At 41.4% G+C, this 26,624-nt stretch overlaps 1 protein-coding gene across 3 annotated transcripts in view; it reads left to right on the forward strand.

Moving 5' to 3' along the window:
• PLOD2 (procollagen-lysine,2-oxoglutarate 5-dioxygenase 2) overlaps window positions 1-26,624 on the forward strand; it is a 282,208-nt gene that overhangs the window by 154,308 nt on the left and 101,276 nt on the right. For all 3 annotated transcript variants that reach the window (XM_082248892.1, XM_082248890.1, XM_082248891.1), the window contains exons 4-6: window positions 8,288-8,451; window positions 13,549-13,661; window positions 21,462-21,525. In XM_082248892.1, coding sequence (XP_082105018.1) covers window positions 8,288-8,451; window positions 13,549-13,661; window positions 21,462-21,525 — 341 coding nt within the window. The remainder of the gene's footprint in view (window positions 1-8,287; window positions 8,452-13,548; window positions 13,662-21,461; window positions 21,526-26,624) is intronic.

The following is a 26,624-nucleotide window of genomic DNA, read 5'->3' on the forward strand; positions in this document are numbered from 1 at the left end:
TTTGCCTTCTCTAATTTATTATTGATTTGTGATTACTTTAAAGTCTTTGGTGGAAAAATCTGTATCTGCATCTTGTCTCTCTGACAGGACTACAGCGCTGATATTGTCTAAAATAGATATAGCAAATGTTGGGAAAAAATGTCATCCTGGTCTTCTACATAAATACCCTTAGCACCAGAGAGTAAGACAGCCTATTTTTATAAAATAACTTGTGCCACGCATGTAACGGTTTATTGTTAAAACTAAAGATAAGTACATCTGAGATCATTAATTTCTCTGAAATTTCAGTAAATATAATAACATTTTGATAAAACCTTGTCAAGTAGGTGAAATGCAATAGGATTATTAAGGAATGTAAAATTAAAGTATATCTAAATTAAAAAATAAAATTGTAAGATATTGTAGCTTTGCAGTCCCTTGCATTTTTTTATTTAAATATTCACATGATAATACTGTGGGGGATGGGTAGAATAAAACGAAAAACACTCCCTGGAATTTATCAAAACAGACACTGATTTTCAAAGTGTCTCACATGCGTTCTAAAAGTGGTGCAGGGTGCGTCAAATGTACCAATCTAGAACTTTCACTTGAATTTCACACATGCTGCACCACTGTTAGAATGCGTTTGAGACACTTTTATAAAATTGTGCATCCTAAAAATTAATTGGCAATTTTTTTTTTTTCCGATTTATTTATTTATTTATTTATGGAGCAAAATCTTTTCACTTCCTCCTTATGTGGCCTCGGCGAACTACGTCATTTCAGACTCCTGGGAAATGAGTGTCATCAATCCCAGGAGTCAATGGGCTATGGAAACCAGGTTTTCTGTTAGATCTCCCTACCCTGTCAGATTTATCTATCATCTTCATTTCTGGTGCGGGTTCCTCATGCATCAGCTGTAGCCACGTCAAACGTCCTAGTGTGCATGCATGGGATAGGTAGGGAATTTTGACACAACATCGTAACTGGTCGGGGCCACCACCTAGTGCACATGCGTGGAATGGGTAGGGAATTTTGACACAACATTGCAACGGGTCGGCAGCGGGCAGGGAGATCTCTTATAACAAACATCCATCTGATTTCCCTGTCCCACACTGCGCCGCCCCAGCAATCACAACCATGCGCGTGGGGGTAGGGAATTTCTATATAAATATAGAAATATTACAGTGGGTGTGCATGTTGGGTTAGAGAAAAAAATATATATATTTTCCCTACCCCCACATGCACACCCACTGTTATATTTCTATATTTTTATATTTATATATAAATTCCCTACCCCCACGCACACGGTTGTGATGGCTGGGTCGGCGCAGTGTGGGGCAGGGAGATCGGATGGGTGTTATAGATCTCCCTGCCCGCTGCCTGACCCGTTGCGATGTTGTGTCAAAATTCCCTACCTATTCTGCGCATGCGCGCTAGGACGTGTGAAGCGGCTACAGCTGATGCATGACAAACCTGCCCTGGAAATGACAGAGGTAGGTAAATCTGACGGGGTAGGGAGATCTAACAGAACACTGGCCTACAAGCTGTGGGACTCGCTTACTGCGCATGCACGAAATCCCGGAAGAGGGACACTGCGGCTTCAGATGCCCACACCGCAGATGGCTGCGCTGTACAAGAACTGAACAAAGTAAGTAATTCATGCTGCATGTACTCAAAACAGGGGACAGTTTACAGGATACCTTTATTAAAATGCAATAGCCCTGACTATTCTAGGGGTATTTTTAGCTAAAAAAATATATATTTGGCCGGAACTCCGCTTTAATAAGCTCCACTTCCATATGATGCAAACTGCCTTTATTGAATCAACCCCGTCTCATTATTTTATATTTTTTCACAGAACAGAAAATTCAGACAGTGGGAAAAAAAAGAAAGTAAAGGGACAGTACAAAAATATTAATTTTACACCAATACATGAAATAAATCTACTAAACTATCCAAAATAAACCCCTCTAAGGAAAAAACACTCTCTAAATATAGATTGGGTGGATTTTTATTTTCCAAACAAATTTTGTCTTCGCTTCTCAGTGGGCAACCTGAGTAATGTTGAGAATAGGCGAGTAAAGGTGTGTAAGCGTGTAGCCGAGTAAAATTTTTCTTCATTGCCACTATTGTAATATTCTCACTTCTACTCAGATAAACCTGCTTATAGATGCATAAACGTGTATATGAGTAAATTAAACTCAAATATAAAATTTCCTATTTACATTTTTATTGCTCTGTACTTAGCGTTCTATTACTGATCTTTGCTCAGCTGTGTGCAATGTCTCATAGACAACAATGCATCTCATTTCAGACCAGTAAAGCATGAGGCCTAAGGCTCCATTCACACCTGGGCTTTCTGGAAATGTGGGTGATTCTGCCCAGGATTCCAGAATCGCGGGAAAACGCAGGATGCGTTTGCAATGACATTACTTCTTATGGCACCTCAATCGCATTGCGATTTTGCTGCATTTTGAATCGTGGCAAATCCCAACACATGTCTGTGTCTTCCAAAAGAGGCTCTTGCCCCTTTTTGAGTGACAAGCTTCACACGCTGCAATTTTGCTGTGACAGTCGCGCCAAAATCGCACCACAATTGGGGTGCCATTAGAAGTAATGGTATCCCAAATGCGTCCTGCATTTTACCGCGATTCTGGAATTTTGTGGTAAAAACGATTTGGGCAACCAAACTAATACTGCAAAAACAGTCAGATTCAAGCTTTCAATGAATGCAGTCAGATTTGCCTACAATTTAAAGCACTATTTGGATGAGTATAACCACCTTGGACATTTTTGGCACATCTTTTTGCTTGTACATATGAGAACTTTCATGCTTTACTGAATACTGGTGTGACACTGCCACTAAAAAATGTACTGGTACATCCCATTTACACATAGAAATTATTTTTTTGCCATGTTATTTCAAGCCACCAGGAGATGCGTGTAGGGAGCCCATGTAACTCTGTGGGAATGCAGTGGCTGTATGGGCACAGCTGCTTGTCCAGACTTGAAAACCCTGATTGGCAGTGTCTGTCTAGCTGCTATGTCCCCACAGTTACATATGATGTTGCAACTGCTGTAGTACTTGAATAAAATTTCAACTAGAAACTGTTATCGGATCTTTGACCTTTTTATAGACAGTTACTTAGGCTACCTGGCAGCTCCAAACCAATGGTCTGTTCATACTGAACAGACCACAGCACTCATGTGAATGAGAACGATTATTATATAGGATGTATTCTAGGACGCCAACAGTTTACACAGCAATTTACAACTTGAGGGTAGACAATACAAATACAATACACTTTAATACAGTAGGAATCAGAGGGCCCTGCTTAGAGCTTACAATCTAAGAGGGAGGGTCAAGAGATACAAGAGGTAATAACTGTGGGCTGATGGAGAAAATAAAAGTACAGTTGTTAGCTGGTGGCCAGATAGGCTTCTTTGAAGAGATGTGTTTTCAGGGATTGTCTGAAAGTGGACAGCGACCGTCTGAAAGTGGACAAAGTAGGAGATAGCCGGACAGATTGGGGTAGAGCATTCCAGAGGATGGGAGAGGCTCGGGAGAAGTCCTGGAGGAGGGCATGAGAAGAGGTGACAAGGGAGCAAGTTATGGATGGCTTTGTAAGTTATGGTTAGTAACTTGAATTTAGTTCATAGGTTGAGTGGCAGCCAATGGAGAGATTGGCAAAGAGGGGTAGCAGACACAGAGCAGTATTATAACTAGACGATAATTTGAAGGCAGGACAATTGATATCATAGTGCTAGCATCCGCAGGAAAAAATGTTTGTTTAAACCAGCAGATCTCTTTATGGATATATGGCAATTCAAATTTTGCAAGGTCAGTGGAGTATGGCTTGGCACAGTTATTTTTACCAAATGTGTGTACTACAAATACTGTAGGTTTACAAACAAGCCTACATCCATAGTAGTTTTTATAATAATCAGAATCTTCTATGGACATACGTTTTCAATATACAGTACATACACTGCTCAAAAAAATTAAAGGAACTCTTTGAAAACACATCAGATCTCAAAGGGGAAAAATATCATGCTGGATATCTATACTGATTTGGACTGGATAATATGTTAGGTACCAAAGGATGCCACATCGTTTGATGGAAATGAAAATTATCAACCTACAGAGGGCAGATTTCAAAGTCACTCTGAAAATCAAAATGAAAAAATGATGCATTTTGCTGAAATTTCATTGCACAACTCAAAATGGTACTTTGTATTTCCCCCACATGCTTGTATGAATGCCTGACAATATGGTGCCCTGGGGTATTTCCTCCCAGATCTAGATAAGGGCATCACTGGGCTCCTGAACAGACTGAGGTGCAACCTGGTGGCGTCGGATGGACCAAAACAATGTCCCAGAGGTGTTATATTGGATTTGGGTTAGGTGAACATGGGGGGGCCATACAGTGGTATCAATTCCTTCATCCTCCAGGAACTGGCTGCATACTCTCCCCACATGAGGCCTGCCATTGTCATGCACCATAAGGAACCCAGGACCCACTGCACCAGCATAGGGTCTGACAATGGGTCCAAGGATTTCATCCTAATACCTAATGGCAGTCAAGGTGCCATTGTCTAGCCTGTAGAGGTCTGTGCATCCCTCCATGGATATGCCTCCCCAGACCATCACTGACCCACCACCAAACCAGTCATGCTGATTGATGTTACAGGCAGCATATCGTTCTCCACGGCTTCTCCAGACCCTTTCACAGATGAGAGGTTGGTTCAACCTGAACACATGTGACAAAGCACAGGGCGCCAGTGGCGGAGCTGCCAATTCTGGTGTTCAATGGCAAATGCCAATAGAGCTCCACAGGGCCCACTAGAGGACATCAGGACCTCAGGCTACCCTCATGAAGTCTGTTTAGGATTGTTTGGTTAGAGACATTATCACCAGTGGCCTGCTGGAGGTCATTTTGTAGGGCTCTGGCAGTGTTTATCCAGTTCTTCCTTGCACAAAGGAGCAGATACCAGTCCTGTTGATGGGTTAAGGACCTTCATTTTTCCTAGAGTATCTAGGAATCCTCAGAGACTCCTACGTGTCTCCTGGAATCTCCTCCATGCTCTTGAAACTGTGCTGGGAGACACCGCAAACCTTCTGACAATGGCATATATTGATGTGCCATTCTGGGGGAGTTGGACTGCCTGTGCAACCTCTATAGGGTCCAGGTATCGCCGCATGCTACCAGTAGGGACACTGACCCTAGCCAAATGCAAAACTAGTGAAAAACAGTCAGAAAAGAGGAGTAGGGAAAAAAAAAAGTCCGTGGCCTCCACCTGTAAAACCCTTATTGTTTTTAAAGGTAGTCTCATTATTGCCCATCTAGTGCACCTGGTAATTTCATTAAGAAGAAAAGCAACTGCAACTGATTACCAACCACCTCTGCAACTTAACTGACCAGATCACTATCCCAGGAGTTTAATTGACTTGATGCTATACTCTGATTAAAAAGTTTTCCTTTAATTTTTTTTTGAGCAGTATAGATCAGAAGCTTTGTAATTTCACTGTGAATTTATATAACATTGTTATTAACAAGGAACTCATGCAGTCCACTTGTACTTGTAAACAAGTTTCTTACACTCTAAGTAAAGCTGCTTTTATAAAAGTAAAGGTGCATATAACTCCTAAAATCAATGCAAAGAGAGTCAATATCCACAAGCAGCACTGCAATGTTCCATAAGGAATTGTGTGTGTGTGTGTATGTATGTATGTGTGTATATATATATATATATATATATATATATATATATATATATATATATATATATATAATGTGTGTATGTGTGTGTGTGTGTGTATGTGTGTATATGCAAAAGTCCACAGTGTCTGTAAACAGCCCAAAGATGGAATGGTCACCCGTGTTGGAGTAGATAATTACTGGTATATCCCCTTCACCTCACCAAGTGCCACCTCCCCTTGAATTGCTCACTCACCAAATGTAGGTAATAGATGTTGATCTCAACGGAGGGTGGTGCATTTAGGGAAAATGAAGGACTCATCAAGTAGTATAGTTAAGACCACTTTATTAATCTCCTACCCCCCAAACATATGCACTTACAAAGGAAAAATAAAACCGAGTGGAAAAATGTAAACACAAGTGGCAACAAAAGACGTCTGCGTAGCCTACCGGTGTCTCCGTCCCGCTCATCAGCGTCCGGAAGTTCCCGAAGTGTTAAGAGGCTGCCGCTGGGCGTCCGGTTGCCTAGGTGACCGCGTTGCTTTGAGCGTTATCTGATGACTGGTCATGGCCAGCTCAGGTCTGATGCACTCAAAGCTCTAATGCACTCAAAGCTCATATATATATATATATATATATATATATATATATATATATATATATATATATATATATATATATTATATATATATATATATATATGATTCCTTATGGAACATTGCAGCGCTGCTTGTGGATATTGACTCTCTTTGCATTGATTTTAGTTATATGCGCCGTTGCTTTTACTTATATATTTTAACCACTTCCCGCCCGCCCTATAGGCAAATGACGGCGGGAATGTGGTTGTATTATCCTGACCGGACGTTGTATGACGGCGGCAGGATAATACAGCTCTGCGCGCCCCCGGGGGCACACAGAGCGGCGATCGGTGATGCGAGGTGTCAGCCTGACACCCTGCATCTCCGATCTCGGTAAAGAGCCTCTGACGTAGGCTCTTTACCATGTGATCAGCCGTGTCCAATCACGGCTGGTCACATAGTAAACAGGAACAGCCGTTGATCGGGTTTCCTTAGTTCGTGCCTGACAGGCACGAGTAAAGGAGCGCTGATCGGCAGCTCCCCTGACAGGGGGGGGGGTCGGCACTGGTAATCAGATGATTGATTACCAGTGCAGACCCTCGGGGGGGATGCCACTAGAACCACCAGGGATGCCCACCCATGATCCCAGGGATGCCCACTATGGCCACCAGGGATGGCAATCATGGCTCAGGGAGCCCCCCATTGCCCTCCCCATCAGTGCTGCCCGCCAGTGCCCTCCCCATCAGTGCTGCCCACAAGTGCCCATCATTGCCAGATTTCAGTGTCGCCCACCAGTGCCCATTATTGCCCATTAGTGGTGCCCACCAGTGCCGCCTATCAGTGCCCATTAGTGTCATCTATCAGTGCCCATCAATGCCGCCTATCAGTGCCCACTAATGCTGCATATCAGTGCCACCCCATCAGTGCTGGTCAGTGCAGTCTCATCAGTGCTCATCAGTGCAGGAAAAAACTTATTTATTTACAAAATTGTATAACATAAACAAAAAAAACTTATTTTTTTTTTTTTCAAACTTTTCGGTCTTTTTTTATTTGTTTAGCAAAAAGGAAAAAACCCAGAGGTGATCAAATACCACCACAAGAAAGCTCTATTTGTGGGGGGAAAATGACATAAATTTGGTGTAGGTACAGTGTTGCATGACCACGTAATTGTCATTCAAATTGCAACAGCGCTAAAAGGGGAAAATTGCCCTGGGCAGGAAGGGAGGAAAGTGCCCTGTATTGAAGTGGTTAAGCAGCAGCTTTTGTGTAGATTTTATACATTTGTTAATTTTAGAAGCGCTGGGTGATTGATTGATTTGAGTATACTTGGTTCTTCTCAGTCCTGATTGAAAGCTGCTTTTATGTGTATCTGGGAAAAATATATCTATGTGGATTGTTGCGTACTTTCATTCTTACTATTTCATTTATTGATTATAGGGCACATACTGGCAGGTATCAGCACAATATGACTGCATATACTGTATATTTCCTGTGCACATCTGTTGGATATTTTATTTCTTCGCCAGAGGATGTAATTGAATGACAATGATGGCCAACTAGGCAGTTAACTTTTTGAATATTTTGATGTGTTACACTCAGATGCCAGATATTTGTACATGCTTCACCTTTGGAATAACTGGTGGTAACTTAATTTGCACACATGCTCACTGAGGGTCATTTGATAATATATTTTCACTGCAGACCAGTGGACCAGGGTTTTTAAAGGGCGTTGTTGTTGGCCTGGTTTGGTTATTAATTTCTTTGATATTTTTGACTATTAATATTATTACTTTTTGTTTTTTTTTTTTTTCATGTGGTGGTTTGTTGAGTCTAAGGAATTTTAAAATCAATTTTGCCAAACTTGCTCTTCTCATCTCGAATTTATATGGAATAATTGAAATGGAAAGAACAGAATTGTATAGTATTCAGAAAATGCGTTCATGTTTCATAGGCTATTGCCTTTGCTTTGTAAAATGAGTTTAATATAACCTCACAGTTAAAATAAACATATATATATTTTTTTTCTAGTTATGATGTCATCTTTGCTGGAGGCCCTGAAGAATTACTTACAAAATTTCAGCAAACAAAGCACAAGGTTGTATTTGCTGCAGAAGCATTAGTCTGGCCTGACAAGAGATTAGCAGACAAGTACCCCGTGGTGCGCAGTGGAAAACGATTTCTTAACTCAGGAGGTAACCTTTTTTTGTGCTAACTCCAGGAGGTTCTTAACCAAATTTAATTCTTTAAATAAAACTAGAATTCTGCCAGGAGACAAATTCAGTGTTAACATATTATGCTTTCTTAGTAGGGATAAGACAGGTTAAACTCCATTGCAAGTCAGACTATTTTCATTATACTAAAATCTGGTGGTCTCTAAGCACCTCACTTCCAGGTTATTCCTTAAAGGAAAAAAACAACCCCCCCCCCCCCAAAAAAAAAAAAAAAACTGTACATTTTTGCAATATGTGCACAGTTCCCCATGTTTGTGTGTGTTTTTTTTTTTTTTTTTTTAATTAAAAACACTGCAAATACAATAATTTACATGTTGATCTGCTAGATGTCAGTGTGCTCCTAACTTCCTGTTGTGGCTGACGACACAGTGCCATTTGTGCACTAAAATCTCAAATCTCAACAAGTGTTTTCGACCTCGCCTGCTGTTCCACCTATCCTCCACCTACATTCTCTCTCCACATCCATACATTGAATTTTTAGTTCCCAGCAAAACAGTGCTGCTGCCTTGACCCCACAAGTCTGCTCACATATTGTGTATAGAGAAATGGCTTGTGAGAGATGTAGTTCTGTTGGGGCTGACGACACAGTGCCATTTGTGCACTAAAATCTCAAATCTCAACAAGAGTTTTCGACCTCGCCTGCTGTTCCACCTATCCTCCACCTCCATTCTCTCTTCACATCCATACATTGAATTTTTAGTTCCCAGCAAAACAGTGCTGCTGCCTTGACCCCACAAGTCTGCTTCCATATTGTGTAGAGGGAAATGGCTTGTCCCAGAACACTGCGGGGCCAGTCACAAGGTGCAGTTCACCTCGTGCATGCTCAGTGGGAAGCTGGCTGTGAGGCCACAAACAATCACAGCTGGCTGTGCACAGGTAAGATGCCGGTGTCAGGAACGGAAGACTGGTAAAGCAACTGACCGGATGAGTGGCTGTTTATTAGAGGTCAGCAGCTTTCAGTTTTTGTAGCTGCTGACTTTTAATTTTTACAATGGGTGACTGGAGAACCGCTCAAAGTATTAACCATGCTTCCTAAATGCTTTGTGTAATCTTGCAAGTGTAAGGAAATGTAAGGAAATGTTAGTACAAATTCATTGTTTAAACAATTTTAAACCTCACCGTTTTGACCTGGTGGCTGCAAGCAGTGTTTGGAAGGAGTTGAAACTTCTGGACGCTTCCTGTATTAATATTTTAGAACTGTTAAATACATTTCTAATGTTGATGGTCTATGATTCTGTAAAAATGGTTAAGGTTGCAAGTTGCTGACAGGCATCAAAGTGTTTAGGTTTACACAAACTTGCATGTCAGTGCTTGTTAAATGCAAGAGATGTTGCCCATAAAACCTAGCCCTAAGAGCCATTGAGCTGCGTTGGCAATTGCCTTATGTCCTATTGTTTCAGTTTTCCACCAACATTGTTTGTTGGTGTACAATAATAAATGTAGGACAGGCTTTCTTTTTACACAATAGTCATTCAGGAGCGCCACGTGTTATCTCCAAGGTCACCTGAGTGCCAGAAATAGCAGTAAAAATCAGAGTTTATTTATCCTAATCGTATATTCAATATGTTGCACATAAAAGGCTAAAAAGTATTGCCAGCTTGCCAAATTAGAACAAAGCAATCACCTACCCTCATACAGTGGAGTTAGAGCTGTATCCAGACCCAGTCTCATTGTATGGGGAACTAATCCTGGATGTCAGCTCTGTGACTGCTGATGAGCAGAGGGAATTCTGGTGTCTGCCAGGGCTCGGAATGCAGATAAATGTGGACCGGAGGTGACCCAAGTGTGACATCACAGGCTGGTGGAAAAATTCCAAGGGAAAAGCACTGGAAGGGCAAATCACTGAATGGTCTGGCAGAAAACCATTACAAGTAGATGGATTGATAAGAAAAGCCAGTTGTTTTGACATTCGCACGCCCCTTCGTCCGTTTTCCCATAGAGTGTTTCCACCAGCCTGCGACGTCGCATCTGGGTCCCCACTCATGTCACCTCCATCCCGAGCCCTGGCAGACATCAGAATTTCCTCTGCTCATCAGCAGACACCGAGGTAACATTCAGGATTAGTTCCCCGTACCATGAGACCGGGTCTATATACAACCCTGACTCAACTGTATGAGGTTATTTGATTGCTATGTTCCTATTTGGCAAGCTGTCAATACTTTTTAATCTTTTTATGTGCAATATATTGACTATACTATTTGGATAAATAAACTTTTTTTTTTTTTTTTTTTTACTGCTATACTTGCCTTTCTTGTGACCTTGGAGATATGTGGTGCTCCTGAATGACCTTGTTTTGTGGATTCCTCATACACGTTCATATGAGTAGTGAACTGCCTGTTGTAGATTTTCTCATAAACCATCATTCAATGTGTAACCCTAGCGCCCCTGCCATGAATTTGCTTTATTTTTGCATCATATTTTTAAATGTACTACACTGCATTGCATAGTTCTGCGGTGCAGAGTGTTGAATGACATGCCATTTTGTGACATCTAAATAAAGTGTAAAAAAAAAAAAAAAAGAGGCAAGATGTTGACTGATGGCAAAGGCAAGCAAGGCATCACACTGTCCCTCCAACGCACACCAGTAGGTGTGCTCTTGTCAAAGCTTTATTAAAAATACATGGCAGAGGAATAGGTATATATTTTTAAAGGACTTGCAACACTAGGAATAATGGTTCCATTCCCACCAAGAATATTATCAGCCTGAAATTTGTATGGATCCATATGTTTATATGGGTTTCTTTTGGGTGCTCTGTGTGACAGAACCCACTGTCACTGTGTGGTTTGGAAGGGACTGTGCGCAAGCCTCCTACCGACAGACTATGGGCCAGAAAATATTGGACACCTGGGGACATGCTGGAATTGAGTTAATGTAATGTAATGCTACAGCCCTTATCCCCCCATACCCCCCCCTCTTGTTGATGTGTCTAATTGTGTTGATTCATGACACATAGGCAATGGTCTGGACTAGAGACATCTCTCCGCAGGGGGTGTGTATTGAGAGACTGCCTGTTTACCATAATCTCATTAGGTTATTTGTAGCCTGTTTCAATGTACAAATGTTCAGTCCCCATTGGTTGTTCCTTGTCCCCTTCCCCCCTTTGGCAAGGTTAAGGGGAGTTTCCCTAACTGTGGATAAAACTGTATGTCTTGGAATTTAATAAACAGTTTAAGCTCTGCATGTTGAACCCTCAACACCTGTGTGGATTGTCTCATGATTGAGGGGTTATGGGCTGGGTATGGCTTCTCCGCAGGCTGTGGGTGCATTTGGAGGAGAGGAGACACAGGTCCGGCGGATGTGCCCACCTGGGGTACTAAGATCCGTTACACTCTGGTTTTCTCCCACAACCCAAAAACATATTGGAAGGTTTGTTGGCTTGCCAAGTTGACCTTAATGAGTGTTGGCCTGTGTAGAGCTGTGGTAGATACATTCAGTTGCAAGTTCCTTTGGGGGGTAAAGTGATGAGAATGCTGCTGTGGAAAAAAAAAAAGGCAATACTATATAAATCAAAAGTCTGCCTTCCTTTTTGCTGTTTTTGTCAGGGTCCATAAGGTGCCTTAACATAATGGAAGTGCAGGATCTTGTAAAACTAAAATGCTTTTGTGTTGGCCAGCATATCACTTTTGCTCTTCTTGGTTATTTAGAGCAACAGTAGAACTATACTTTTAAATGACCAAGTTCCCCTTAAATTACCACCTTTACTGAAATTGCTAGCCAGGAAGAACTAAGCTGGGTTTGGAACTTGCTCAAGTTTAAACAGAGTGCTTGTACTGTGAATGCATGGAACGCATAACTGCACAGCCTGCAATCAGTCTAAGTTGACCTTTTCTCCGGGACTCTGGGCTGAAACACAGAGGTTTTCATAGCTGCCTTTCTCTATTTATCATGCTTCATTTGAATCTCCGGTGAAGCTTCCCACATATTAACCCTGTATTCTCTAGCGTCCAATCTGTCTCCATTTTTAGACTTAATTAAATCCATAACGTGTCAAGAAGTTTATATGGTGTAAAGCTTGTAACGAGGGATTAGAGCAGTTAGTTTTATTATTTTATGTTTTAGCGGTCAGTAAGTGGATCTGTTATGGCGAATTATACCTTATGGATTATTAAAACCAGACATTTTTTTGTGCCAAAATGCAGCAGTACTGCATGCTGGCACCGTCTGACAATGATAGTGTCCTACAATCTGCTGATGCCTAAACATTTTTTTTTTACCTTGATACAAGGAATGCATTACAGTAAAAAATGTTTAGGCTTTATAACCACTTTATGTATCTTTATCTGTGTACCTTGGATTATTAAATACACTCAGAGGTGCTCTCCTATTTTTTTTTCATATGGGCCTGTGAGTTGGCTTCACTCTGGAGGAGATGCCTTACGCCCCGTTCACATACGAGCGACGCTACTTCCAGGGGCGACCTCCGAGGTCGCGGTGCGAGCAGCGCGCCGCGACCTCGGAGCGGCCGGCACGGACTTCATAACATTGAAGTCTATGGCGGTCGCCTCCTGGTCGCCCCAAAGAAGCTCCGGACCCTTTTTCTAAGTTGGAGCGACTTGTGTCGCTCCTATTACAACGGGTCCGCAGCTTCCCTATGGAAGGCGACCTGTGAGGCGACCAGGTCGCCTCACAGGTCGCCTTAGTGTGAACGGGGACTTAGCCCTAGTGTGGATCACTGAATGTTTACAGTCTACCATTGACTCCTTGAACCATCCAGGGTTTTGTTATATTTATTTTTATTTGCATTTCAATTGAATATTATTTGATTTAGCGGATGCCAGCTGTCTATGTATATTATAACCACTTTATGATCATGAAGGTTGTTAGTACAATGACTATCCGACTAAAAAGCTGTGCTCTCAACTGTGCTTTATACAAAACCAGCAGCGACCACAGTAGATAGGCTTATTATGCTTTAAGTAGGAACTTGCCAATCTTATAAAGAAATCTTTACCAGGTGTAGTGTATTAACACAACTATTTTTACAAATTCATCTGCCCCATACTTAATTTTTTAGAACAGTTACTGCTACAATAATCATCTAAATATTTTTATTCCAGGATTTATTGGATATGTACCCAATATACAACAAATTGTACAACAATGGACGTTGCAAGATAACGACGATGATCAGCTTTTCTACACCAAAATTTATCTTGACGCGCTTCAACGGGTAAGACTAAGAATATATAATGCATCTATTCGCTTTAATATTCCTTTACAAATATTAAGATTTTTTAGACACCCTGTCATAGTCAAACATTTAAGCCAGGTTGTGATGAGAGGTGCTATATCCACATAAATTACTGGTTAATCTTCTTGCTGGCATAATAAAACCGGTTTAACACTAGCTGTTCCATCATTGTTGTAACTTTATATAGTTTCCTTGGTATACTTTATTAGCAGGACTTTTCTCTTAGGGAATAGGTGCAGGTACTCCTATTCCCCCCCTCACTCCCTCCCCCCCCCCCTCGCCCCCGCCAACTGGCCCCTGAAGCCCAAGGGAGAGCAGTAAAGAGGCACGCACAATGTGCTACACCTAATGGTTAGCATGGCCAGGGCTCAGAACTGCATATTGCCCAAGGTGCAAGGTTCAGGAATGCCTAACAGAGTAAAGGTCTCAGTAGTGCATTTCACACAGAGTGCAAGACTCAGAAGAAGGTAACAAAGGCCAGTGGATAACTAAAGATTACCCCCCTACCCCCAACAACCCCATTACAGAGACCACTCACCCCACAGTATGGATTTCCTTCCACACAGTAAAAGCCCCCTCCCCACAGTACAAAATGCCCCCACATTTGAGACCCCCCTCACAGTGCAGAGCACCCCACAGTACACTGCTTCCCACACACAGTACAGAGGTCTCCCACCACTCACTTGAGAGACCAGGAAGAAGTCTGACCTGCTGGAACAGGCACGCTGTCACTGGTAAACACAGGAGCCACCAGAGGAAGTGGGTAGAGCAGAAAACTTCCTCTGCCAGCTTCTGTGTTTACCAGTGACACGTCGGTGAGGACATGGCAACTCTGGAGGTGACAAAACATAGTTTGCTGTGTTCTGGCCGAAAAAAAGTCCTGCTTATCAGTTTTGGTATATTTAAGTGTTACTAAACCCACAACTGTAAAATCAGTGTGTATATGCAGTAAAGCATGCTTGCTATACTCACTGTGGAACCTAAGGGGTTAATCCTCTGCATTGTGTAAAACAGATGTTTGATCCTGTCTTTTCTGATATTCCCCTCCTTGCATTGTCTCCAAAACATGTCTGAATAGGACAGAGTTACTGTAGTCATGCTGCACATGCTCAGTTTTGTGTGTATTGCTAGAGAGTGTTTGTTTATTTTCTTGGGAAAGTTCATGTGATCAGCACAGGACCAGTCTTTACTGTCCAACTGTCCAGATAGAGGGTGAGGGGTCCTGTATCCTGATAGGACAGCCAGTGCAGTATGAAAACTCCTCCTACAAGCTTTAAACAGACACTGATATAAGTCACAAGGCTGCTATATACTGCTGATGAGAAAAGCTATTTAGCAGTAATATGTACTAAAATGGTTGCATTTCCATGCTCTTGTGTACTGTGGGAGACCAGATATAGTGAATGCAGGGTTCTGGGTTTAGTAACACTTTAGTTACACAATTAAATACAGCAAAATACGTTATGCTTTCTAATGCAATAACACAAAATACCATGAAAATACAGCACAGCTACTAGAAACAAGTATTGGCCTACCCAGATTTTTGTTTGGCAAATTGGAGCTTTTTTTTAATGGCTTGTAGGTTGATCAATTTTAACCGTTGTGCATACACCGTTAAGGAAGGAAGTTTGTAAATTAAATTAGTGCTCAAATCAAAGGAAACTAGTGACGTCCCTGTATTAGGCACTTGCACTTAAAATTCATTTATTCAGAGTTTAAGGATGTAATAAAAGTAAAGTTTGAGTCCCTTTTGACGTGTCAGATAATGGTACATTCCAGACAACATTGTAAAATTAACTTCTTACAAAAAAATACTTAAAGTAAAACTATAGCCAACATTTTTTTTTTAATTTGGGAAAGTAAGGGAGGGTTATAATCTCCATTTGATCTCTGTCATATTGGCAAAATTTCCCTTCACTTCCTGTCCTATAGTCAAAACAGGAAGTGAAAGAAAATCCCTCCAAAGTGAGGGAATTCCTTGTTGTCACCGGGGTCAGTACTAATGTCCCAACTGAAAGATTTCCCCTGTTCTGATGATAACCCAAAATTTGGGACTTTCACTTTCTGCAGTATCGGTAACCAGGACGAGCCAGGGTAACTATGACAAATCTCTCTAACAGGGACCCAAACAGCAACAAAACCTCACATTTTCTAATCTTTCTCCACTCTATTCAAGACTTAAAGTTTTAGTTAAATGTTAAAGTAGAACTATGGCCTCCCATTAAATCTGAATTCAAGACAGCCTGCCTTTGCAAGCAGGACTGCCCTATATAAGGTCCCATATGGTGCTACACCTTTGAGTGAAAGAACTGAAATACAAGGCGGACTTGCTGCAGCTTCTATTGCGCACATTGAGAAGCTCACTGTGTGCAGTGGAAGACATTTTAGTACAGGAGTGGAGTCGGTTCAAGAATGATAGCAAGGCAGGAGTTCATCTTTAGAAAAAAAAAAAAAATAATAATAATCTGCACTTACACTTTTCTCTTGATCCCCTTGGAAAGTCTCACAAGTACTTGTTGATTCTACCAGTGAAGCCCACCTAGTGCAGCTTCTTGTGATTGTGTGGCAATGATGCTTCAATACTTTTACATTCAGATCATTGTTTATAAATGACGTTGCAGAAATAATGCACAGATAGATGTTTCGCCCAATAATGGTTATAATACGAGCCATTATTGGACAGCTCAGAACACAGATGCAATGTACAGAGCTGGTCCGAGTGGCCCTGTACTCTGTGATCACTGATGATGATGCAATGAAACAACATATTGTTTATATCCGAGAGCCTTCCCCTTCCTTTTAAAATAGAGGAGGAGAGGAAGTATCAATCAATGAAGGTTTGTAAATGAAGGTTCGGCAGCAGCAGTTGATATATTCTGCGGAGTTTCAGTTATTTGTGATATTTTCTTTTAACTCTTTTGCTCACCCCACCCCCCTTACGTCTTACCCCAATGCTGTTTCTATGTACCCTCTATATTAACTCCTTCAACTCCTTCAACTCCCTTATCCTGCATGTTAACCCTGATCTCCATCTGCCCACCATATGTGAGCTCCTTCATTTCCTTTTTCTGTGTGTGACCTACTAAATGTCCACCTCCACACACACCGAGACATTGGGTTTGATTTACTAAAGGCAAATAGACTGTTCATTTTGAAGGGACATTTTCCCCGGAGCTTAGCGAATGAGGTGAAGCTGTGTCAACCTCCATCATCCAATCAAATACAAGTTGATACCAATCTTAAAATTTACCATATTTACTAAGCTATGGGGAATATTTCTGTGCACTTTCACCTACTTTGCAAAGTTAACAGCCTATTTGCCTTTAGTAAACCAACCGTATCCAACAGGGTATGGGGAAAAAATAAGCTGCAGGAAGGCTACAAGCAATACTGCTGACTAGTCATTTTGTCATCAGCTTTTTTTTTTTTTTTTTTTTGGCACAACTACCATAGCTCAGGTCCTGTTTAACTCTAATGGTTGTAAAATGTATTCTAGTTGGTTGATGGTGGGGTCACTTTACTGTGCACATGTATCTGTATATCCATAGCCCTACTCTATTTTAATTTATAGCACATTTAGTCATACTTTTTATACTTTAGTAAAACCAGTAATGGATGTGCCTTCAAATGTAGTAACATACCCTGTCTCAGTATTCTATTTCTAAGATATTAAAAAATAGCCATATTCTGAATTTGTTTTACTGTAGCCAGTATTCCAGGAGTGTGCACACCTGTTAAAAATATTATGTTCAGTGTGACATCATTTTTCTTTTTATGTGCGTGAGAGAGAAAAGAAAGCACACACTGTATGTCTGTGGGTTTAGTATGATAAATGTAGACTAAAATAAGGTATAAAATGAAAATTGAAAATATTTTCTGTAATAGCTGCCAAAGTATGATTCAGTTTTATTTCCTGATATTTAACATATTTTACCCTTTTTGGCTTCTAGAGTGTGATGTTCCTTTCAAATAACTTCATAAAAGTTGGAATAGATAACAGTAAATCAATAACTTTATAAGTACTCTTTCCATCTAGTAATTTATCCAAAAACGACAATCCTGTAGAAGATTAAGCGTGTTTATATGAAAGGGTTTAAATATCTTTAACAGATGGGCTGTTTAGTCCTTTCACCAAGGGTTTGTTCACACCAGTGTGTTGTAGGAACATACTCAAAATTGCATGCTTTCGTACAACACACAAAAACAAGCTGCCCCTTTGCTAATGTGTGGTGGGGCCATTCATTCCTAATGGAACCTCCAAGCATCCTGCTAATGCGTGAATGAAGTACCATGCATTTTGGGGTGGCATGATTTTTAAAATGTGTTAGACTTATTTTACTTGTTTTTTTTTTTGTGTGTGTATGGCAGCCTACTGAAATTAAACGCAACGCACAGGAATGAGCAAAAAAGCAGGTGTGCTCCATTCTGAATGTAACCCAAGAATAAAGCTGTCCATAGGAAATAGAGGGTGCTTACTGCTAGGCTATCAATTTTAGAAGGCTCAGCAATTACGTACAATGAGTACCCTTTATTAAATGTTGATTTGTAAAATTATGGTTTTTTTTTTTTTTTACAAGTAATACAAAAAAAAAATGACCTAAAGGACCAATAAACTTCTTGTATATAGAAACCATCAAAAATTTAGACTTTCAAGGATAGCAGCACATCTTAATGTCACAAATTTACTGGTTATTGTTTGCACTAATTTTTGTGCCAAGTAAACAATTTCTTGAAAATATTGTGTATCTGCATTTGTCACATCATAATGTCCCCTCCAGCATGAACATTAACACATTATATTATAAGCCATTTTGCAAAACATATTAATATTAAGATCTTTTTACATCAATGTTGTATATCTATGCAGATGTTCCTGGAGGGTAATAGATTGCTTAACCACTTAAGCCCCGGAAGATTTTACCTCCTTCCTGACCAGGGCCTATTTTGCGATTCCGCACTGCGTGACTTTAACGGACAATTGCGCGGTCGTGCGATGCTGTACCCAAACGAATTTGATGTCCTTTTTTCCCCACAAACAGAGCTTTCTTTTGGTGGTATTTGATCATCTGTGCGATTTTTTTTTTTTTTTTTGATCATGCGCTGTAAACAAAAAAAGAGCGACAAATTTAAAAAAATAACAATATTTTTCACATTTTTTATATGAAATTCCCCCCCAAAAAAATGTAAAAATCAACATTTTTTTAACATTTTAGGCCAATTTGTTTTCTGCTACATATGTTTGGTAAAAAAATCGCAAAAAGCGTATTTTGATTGGTTTGCGCAAAAGTTATTGCGTTTACTAACTAAGGGAAATATTTTTGTCATTTTTGTTGTTTTTTTTTTTTTTTTTTAACGAGTATTGGCGGCGGCGATCTGCGATTTTTATTGAGGGACTGTGACATTGCGGCGGACAGATCGGACCCTTGACTGACATTTTTGACACTTTTGGGGTTACCAGTGACATTACTACAGTAATCCGTGTTATACATATGCACTGTTACTGTAAAAATGACACTGGCAGGGAAGGGGCTAAATTTATTTGAGAGGGAGGGGTTAAGTGTGTCCCTAGGGGCGTGATTTTTACTGTGATTGGATGTGGCTGTGTGTGTAATCAATACATAGCAGGACCGTATGATCTGTGCTGTTACACAGGGGAAACTGACAGGCGGCTTTGTTTACATTAGCCGCCTGCCTTTCTCCCGCTGTAACTGACGATCGTGAGTGACCGGCGGACATCGGGTCCGCCGGTCACTCGCGCGGGGGGGGTCTGTGACCGAGCGGGAGTGCGCCTCCGGTGGCGCGCGCTCGCTCCCTAGACCCTAAAAGGCTAGCGACGTAGACCTACGTCGCTTTGCCTGTGAGGGGCTGACTGCCGACGTAAATCGTCGTTAGGCAGACGGCAAGTGGTTAACTTAAAGGATTTTAAGGAATAATCTGCATTGTCAGCATAGACATTCATTTCTCATATAAGAGAAAATACATTTAAACATATTCATAATCGGTGATTATGCAAATCGAAAACCCCACTGTTCGGTTTGCAGCAGAACTCTTGAACAGGGGAAATGTTCTAACACGAACAGTGCACCCCATTGAAGTCTATGGGAGCCAAACAGGAAAATCAAAAGTGCCCATTTTGAAAGCTTATATGCAAGTAATTGGCCATAAAAGGGGTATGGGGTGGGGGTACTGCTCAGGGGGACATGTATCCATAAAATGTTTTTTTTTTTTTTTAAAACGATCGTTTTTTCAGGAGCAGTGATTTTAATGATGCTTAAAGTGCAACAATAAAATTGAAAAATTCCTTTAAATATAGTTCCTGGGGGGGTCCCCTTAATGTGCCTGTAAAGTGGCTCATTCATAGCATATACAGAACATGCTACAGCAAAAATGACCTTTCTAAAGGAAAAAAAAACCCATTTAAAATGACTCGTGGTTACAATTGCTGGCACCCAGCTTTTAAACAATGAAGAAAAAAACAGCATGCCCCCCCCCCAGTCCATACTAGTCCCTTTTGGGTTTGGTATGGATTTTAGGAGGAACCCCACACCAAAATTTGAAAAAAAAAAAAAACGGCTTGGAGTCCCCCCTAAATCCATACCAGACTCTTACCCGAGCATGCAGCCTGACTGGCCAGGAAAGGGGGTGGGGAGGGAAAGAGTATGCACCTCCCTTCCTGGACCATTTTACAAAAGCAAGTGCCCCCTCTCCTGAACCATACCAGGCCACGTGCCCTCAACATGGGGGGGTGGGAGGTTTGAGGCAGGGGGGGCTCTGCGCCCCCCACCCAAAGGCACCTTGTCCCCATGTTGATGGGGACAAGGGCAAGGGCCTCTTCCTGACAACCCTGGACTGTGGTTTTTGGGGTCTGCAGGTAGGGGGCTTATCGGAATCTGGAATGCCTTCTTTCTGTTTTTTTAATGGTTGAGCCGGATAGACTTGTGTCTTTTTTCAACCTGACTAACTGTGTAACTGTTGAAGGCATGGGGCCTGATTTGGTTCTTTAGTTACACTGAGAGTCTGTTACTAGACAGTAAACCAAGAAGCAGCAGATGGATAAGCTGATCTGTCCGTCACTGTGCTCCCTCTTCCTATCATCAGGTACCTTGTTAACACATGGGCACTGTAGCACAACTGATGCATTAATGCATTCCTTGCATTAAGGTAAAAAATGTTTGGGTGTCAGCATCCTCCCTCAGCCCCCCTTTTACTTACATGAGCCCTCATTCAATCCAGCGCTGTGCATGTATGCAGCTTCTCTCTCCCCTCACTCTGGGTCTTGCTGGCTTTGCTGGGGCACCAGGAGCCATTGGCTCTCAGTGTTTTCAATCAAAGCCAGTGATGAGGGAATGGGGGGGCGGGGCCGAGTCCCACTGTCTGTGTTAATGGACATAGAACCAGGGCTCGGGTGCAAGTACTCACGAGTGCCCCCCATGGAAAGTGGCTTCCCATAGGGGCACTGGACAGAGGGGAGGAGCCAGGAACACTGGTGGAGGACCTGAAAAGAGAAGGTTTCGTGGTTGCTCTGTGCAATTCTATTGCACAGAGCAGGTAAGTATAGTATAAGTATAGGCATAGGCAAGGAGTAAAAAATAAGGAAGCTTACATACTTCCGAAGTAATTAAAAAAACTGGGCGTTTCATTTCATTTTTATCTTGGCATATATTTTTCTTTATTTTATTTGCATTCAATGTATACAGAACAAATGCTGCATTACAGTGGATTGAAAAGAACAATGGCCATTTTAAGATCATGTTTTCCCCTTTCTCGCCCTTTGTACAGGAACGTATAAACATTACACTGGATCACAAATCTCACATTTTCCAGAATCTAAATGGAGCAATTGGTAAGTTATATTTTTCTTTCACTTCAGCGAAATGATAATTTATATGTTACTATTGGCAAAATGACTAAATTCAAAAATCGCTACACTGAGCCAATAAAGGATAATAGTAACTTTATGCATTGAGCTCATGATGTATAAACTCTGACATACACTTCTCCAGCAGGGTAAAATGTATACAGCTGTTTGTAGATACTAAACTAACTGCTAAGAAAATGGCCCACATTTGTTCAAATTGACATAAACATTATGGTTTTGATGGGCCTCTTGCCCAGCAGTGAATTTCGACTTGCTATTGTAGAACTATAACAAAAATACTGGTAATTTAACAAGAATTTAAAGAAGATTTGGGAAGTAGAAATTTGATTCCAATCTTTAAAAGTTTTGTTATGATGACAGAAATAGTCTGTCTGTGACCTGTCTGAAATAAGAACAGTGTTGCTTATTCAACCTGATAGTCTTTTTGGAATGTTCTACTTTTCCTGGGTCTATTGTGGTATTTTCATCTGTAGCCTGTATAAAAAGACCCCAAGTCTGTCTATATTGGCAGTGGCTGGGTCTGGGGTCATTGTTGTCTAATTTAATTGCTGCTGTGCAGAGGATTTGAGGAAGATAATGTAAATGTAGGTACTTAACCAAGAAATGGACATGGATTTTTCATACTGTCCATGCACCGCATCTATACCTCCCTTGCCAAGCCCCTTAGCTGTTTTGTTGCTGTGGACGAATGAGCCTGCTGCCATGAGCCCTGGATATGGCGGGCGTTCTAGTGCTGCTTTTTCTGTGAGTAAACCTGCCCAGATGAACAAAGGATGCTCTCGCTACACAAGACAGTTATTGTGCCATTAAGGAATGACTGGAGATTGTTTACCCATTCCTCGCTCCTGGTCACAACCATCATGTCCAGTATTATAGTATTTAGTTAATCATCAAGGACTCCATCCATTAGTTATCTCTTAAAGGGAGTTCTGCCCACATTTATTTTTTATTTAATATTCAATTTTATTTTAAGTGTCTTTAAACGGTTAAAGTTTTCTACCTTCATGCATTCTTTGCATGAAGATTGAAAAAAAAAAAAACTTCACTATGCAGCTCCCTCTGCAGTCCCTCAAATACTTACCTGAGCCTTATTTGCAATCCATTGGGGTGCACAAGAGTGCCTGCTTTCCCAGGTCTCTGCCCCCTCATTGTCCTGGGAGAAATCAGCGGGAGCTGTTGGTTCACGATGCTGTCAATCACAGCCAGTGAGGAAGGAGCGGGGCCGAGCCCCATCCTGTGTGTCTTGTTGACACACACAGCAGGGCTCAGGAGCAAGTGCCCCCATAGCAAGCGGCTTGTTATGGGGACATTTAGGGAAGAGGAGCCAAGCTATACTTACCTGCTCTTTGCAAAACCATTGCAAAGAGTAGGTAGGTGTAACGTGTTTTTTTTTTTTTTTTTTTTTAATTACCTTTTTAAGACCCCTTTAAGAAGAGTTTTTGTAAGTTAACACAGAAACAAACTGCCACGCAGGGTAGGACACAAAATTAAATAAATAAATAAAAAGAGCAACTAAACCAACAGTAAAAGAAATAGTTACAAAGTACCCAGTATTGAGACCTAGAGCTCGAGATATACCCGAGTCGTCCATACAGATACAAGGAATTCTTCGCTATCCTACGTATGATGAGACATAGAGACCTAGAAGAAGAGATGGTGCATATATTCAATCCCTTGGGACCAATTAGCATTAGATTTGTGCATAGAATTCCCGAGATAAAACCTATTATTGTCATAGGAAAAATATTTTGGATCCATTATCCAGTCAGGAGGAGTCATTGTAGCCTAAAAGGCACATTAGGGGCGCTGCTAAAAAGTTAGTCCTCAGTAAACCATTCAAGTTATCAGTAACCTCTGGCCAATACTTCTTCAACACAAAAGGTTGATAAGGGACCCTGAAGAATGACCACACCTATCACAAACAGGGGTTTTCTCTCATCCCAATGGCATGTACAAATTTCAATGAGTAATATGAATACCTGGGTCAGCCTGTGAAAAGGAGAGAGAGGAACCAATTGGAGGGATTGTAAGATAGCATCCCAGATGTCATCTGAGATAGGGGTCTATGTTCTTCCCCCAGCGCGTTCTGCAAACCAGTGGGAATTTCAATAAAAAACCCACATGGCTGAGACCAAGTGTTTCCTAGAGGATGCCCATACAATGTTACCAATTGTATGCAAATGGAAAGAAGAAACTGAGGCCCGGTTTGGTTGTGCCTGTATAGAGTGTTTTAGCTGAAAGAATTAATAAAACCATTTGGGTGTAAGTGCTAATGTGTGGGTCAATTGTGCATAGGACTTCAGAGACCCATTATCATAAAGACCGGACAGGGTATGAACTCCAGCCCTCTCATCTCTGGAAGCCTTGTAATTTGTAAATTTCTAGAAAGAGGTCATATTTTCAAATGGGAGTATATCTAATAAAAGAGGATACCCCTAACAGTTTCTTTGTAGCATTCCATACCTTGCTTATCAAAAAAGGGGTGGCCTGGGAAGCCTGTGCTATATTATAAATGGATAAAAGAGCATGAAGTGGATACCTTCCTTGAAATAAAAAAAAAAGTAAGTAGGAGGAGATGCTGGGGTAGTCCAGCACTCACATTTATTTAAAAGAAAATGTGCTTTACAGCAGGGTTTCCAAAGCAAGGGTTTATCAGTAATTTCTATTTAAACAACAAAAACTAGTGTAGCCTCCTGCCTAATGTGATCCACTCAGTCTTCCAGTCTGTTACCAAACAAACTATCCCATGCAGGCATTGGCCTGGTGAAATACAGCTGGTCATAAATGGATCGAAAGATGGATCCATCTATGCCTATTAAGGATTGAGAGAAGTCGATCTAATGATCAACCTCTCTAGGGCAGGATATGTTGGAAACGTTTTTGTTCAGTCAGCTCCTCGGCTGCAGTACTGATCACTCAATTTATGTATGGCCAGCCTTATTGTCTGCATACATACATTACTTGTCTCACAGCTGACTCCTGGAGGAGAAGTGACCTCGGTTACTGTATCTCCTAAACCAGGGACTACGGTCCTCCAGTTGTTCAGGAACTATAATTCCCATCATGCCTAGTCATGTATGTGAATGTAAGAGTTTTCCAATGCCTCATGGGATGTGTAGGTTTGCAGCAGCTGCAGTTTGGGAATCCCTGCCCTAAACAAAAGGGCCTGTGCAGAGCTGTGCAATCAGTGAAGACTGGCTACCTTCTAAGATGTAGACCTAGGAATGGAGGTGTTATCCCACCCAAAGCTCTACAAGACATTCAGGCTCCAGGACCCAGACCAGAACTTCCTAATCTCTGGGAGTAAAAAAGCTTGTTTTCTCCATAAGAAGCACAAATTGAGTCCATTACCATGTGTTAGAGACCTAAGTAACACCGAATTTCATTAAAATACTTTATTCACATGGCCGTAGAAAAAAAAAAAAAAATAATCATGTACATTTGTTTTTTTTTGTTTTTTTTTTTAAATTACGTATGTGAACACAACTGCATTGTTTTTAAAGCCAATAAATATGCACTGCCTTTACATCCGTAACACAGAACCAAAAAATCTGTGTCTGAGAACATTGCGATAAATGCACTTTCGCATTTATACATGGCTGTAGCGTTTACGCGCGTGTACATGCGTTAGCACATACGTAAATAACATCTTAACAAGAGGGAGGAATTTACTCCTTATTTATATGCATATGCACCATTACGTGCATATATAGTACACAATTTACCTTACTGATCATTGGGCAGGAACTTTTCTACTAGCAAAATGAAGCCTAAATTCAGCAAAAGCTAAATTTGTTTTACAAATCACTCTGTTCAACCTTAACCTCCCTGGCGGTATTCCTGAGTATGGCTTGGGGTGGGATTTCACTGCCATAAGCGGTAACCCCGAGCCATACTCTGGGTACCGCCAGGGAGCATCACTGGATCCTTGTAGAAGGTTAATTACCTTGTCCCCGGGATCCAGCGATGTGTCCCTTCGGCATAAGGCAGCCGGATCTTCCGCCCGATGCTTGTGAGCCCCGGCTTCCTTCTCCTGCGATGTGACGCTCGCAGGGGGTGGAACCAGCGGCAAATTTGAAAAGTAAAAAACACAAACACACTGATTTCATTACAAAATAAAATATATTGATATTAGTTTGCCCCCAGGGCCCTTTCCTGCAGTTTTACTGTAATATATATATATATATATATATATATATATATATATATATATATATATATATATATATATATATATATATATATATATATATACATATAAAATATGTTTCTCTATCGCTCATTGACAGACGTAGTCCTCGGTGATACAGCACCTTCGGGTTATGTTGCCTCCACAGGAGCAGGACTAGACAGGAAATAAAAATGCTCTGGCCACACCCCAGGGGCAGTCCCCGAGGGTATATCCTCTCTCTCTCCGCCACAGCAAATCAGTTTTTTTCTGTCTAGTCAGGAGTAAGGACCTAGATACCTTGCTGGGATCTTCGGTCCTGGCAAGATTTTTTTCTTAAAAGATTTTTTAGACAGCTTTTTTCTCCAGTGTTCCTGTGAGATCTTCAAGCAAGAAAGCTGACCTGGGCGACGGGCTGGATGTTGAGATCCGGTGGTCACCCCAAGTTCAGCCTACGAGCGCGTGCAGGCCATAGCTCCGCGCTGGGTCGGCCGCGACATAGTCCCACTGGGGGACTGACCCCGCGAGTTAAACGTCTCGCTGAAACGCCAAGGACCATGAGTCACGGCGTCTGTATTGGTCGACAGCCCTCCCGCCCCGGTGGAGAGGGGTACTGTCAGGAGTTGGTGCCCGCCTGGTTCCGGTATGGTGAGTAGTATGTTCCCCCTTTTCCCCTGACGGGTCTTGTGGTGAACGCGGGCCCCTCTCTGTATGGTAAGATAGAGTCCCCCTCTATCCTATAACATGGCACAGATCCCCCTACTTTGAGTGTGATTTTATGTGCAAAAAGTCAGGAGGCTTGGTTTGGGAGCTAACAATCTAATTGTATACATGTTAAAAAGATTGTAATCAGTGGCAGTCTGGGAATCTTACTGTGATAATAATAAGGTACCTA

This window comes from Pelophylax lessonae (assembly GCF_965119305.1).
Source record: "Pelophylax lessonae genome assembly, chromosome: 3".
Lineage (NCBI taxonomy): Eukaryota > Metazoa > Chordata > Amphibia > Anura > Ranidae > Pelophylax > Pelophylax lessonae.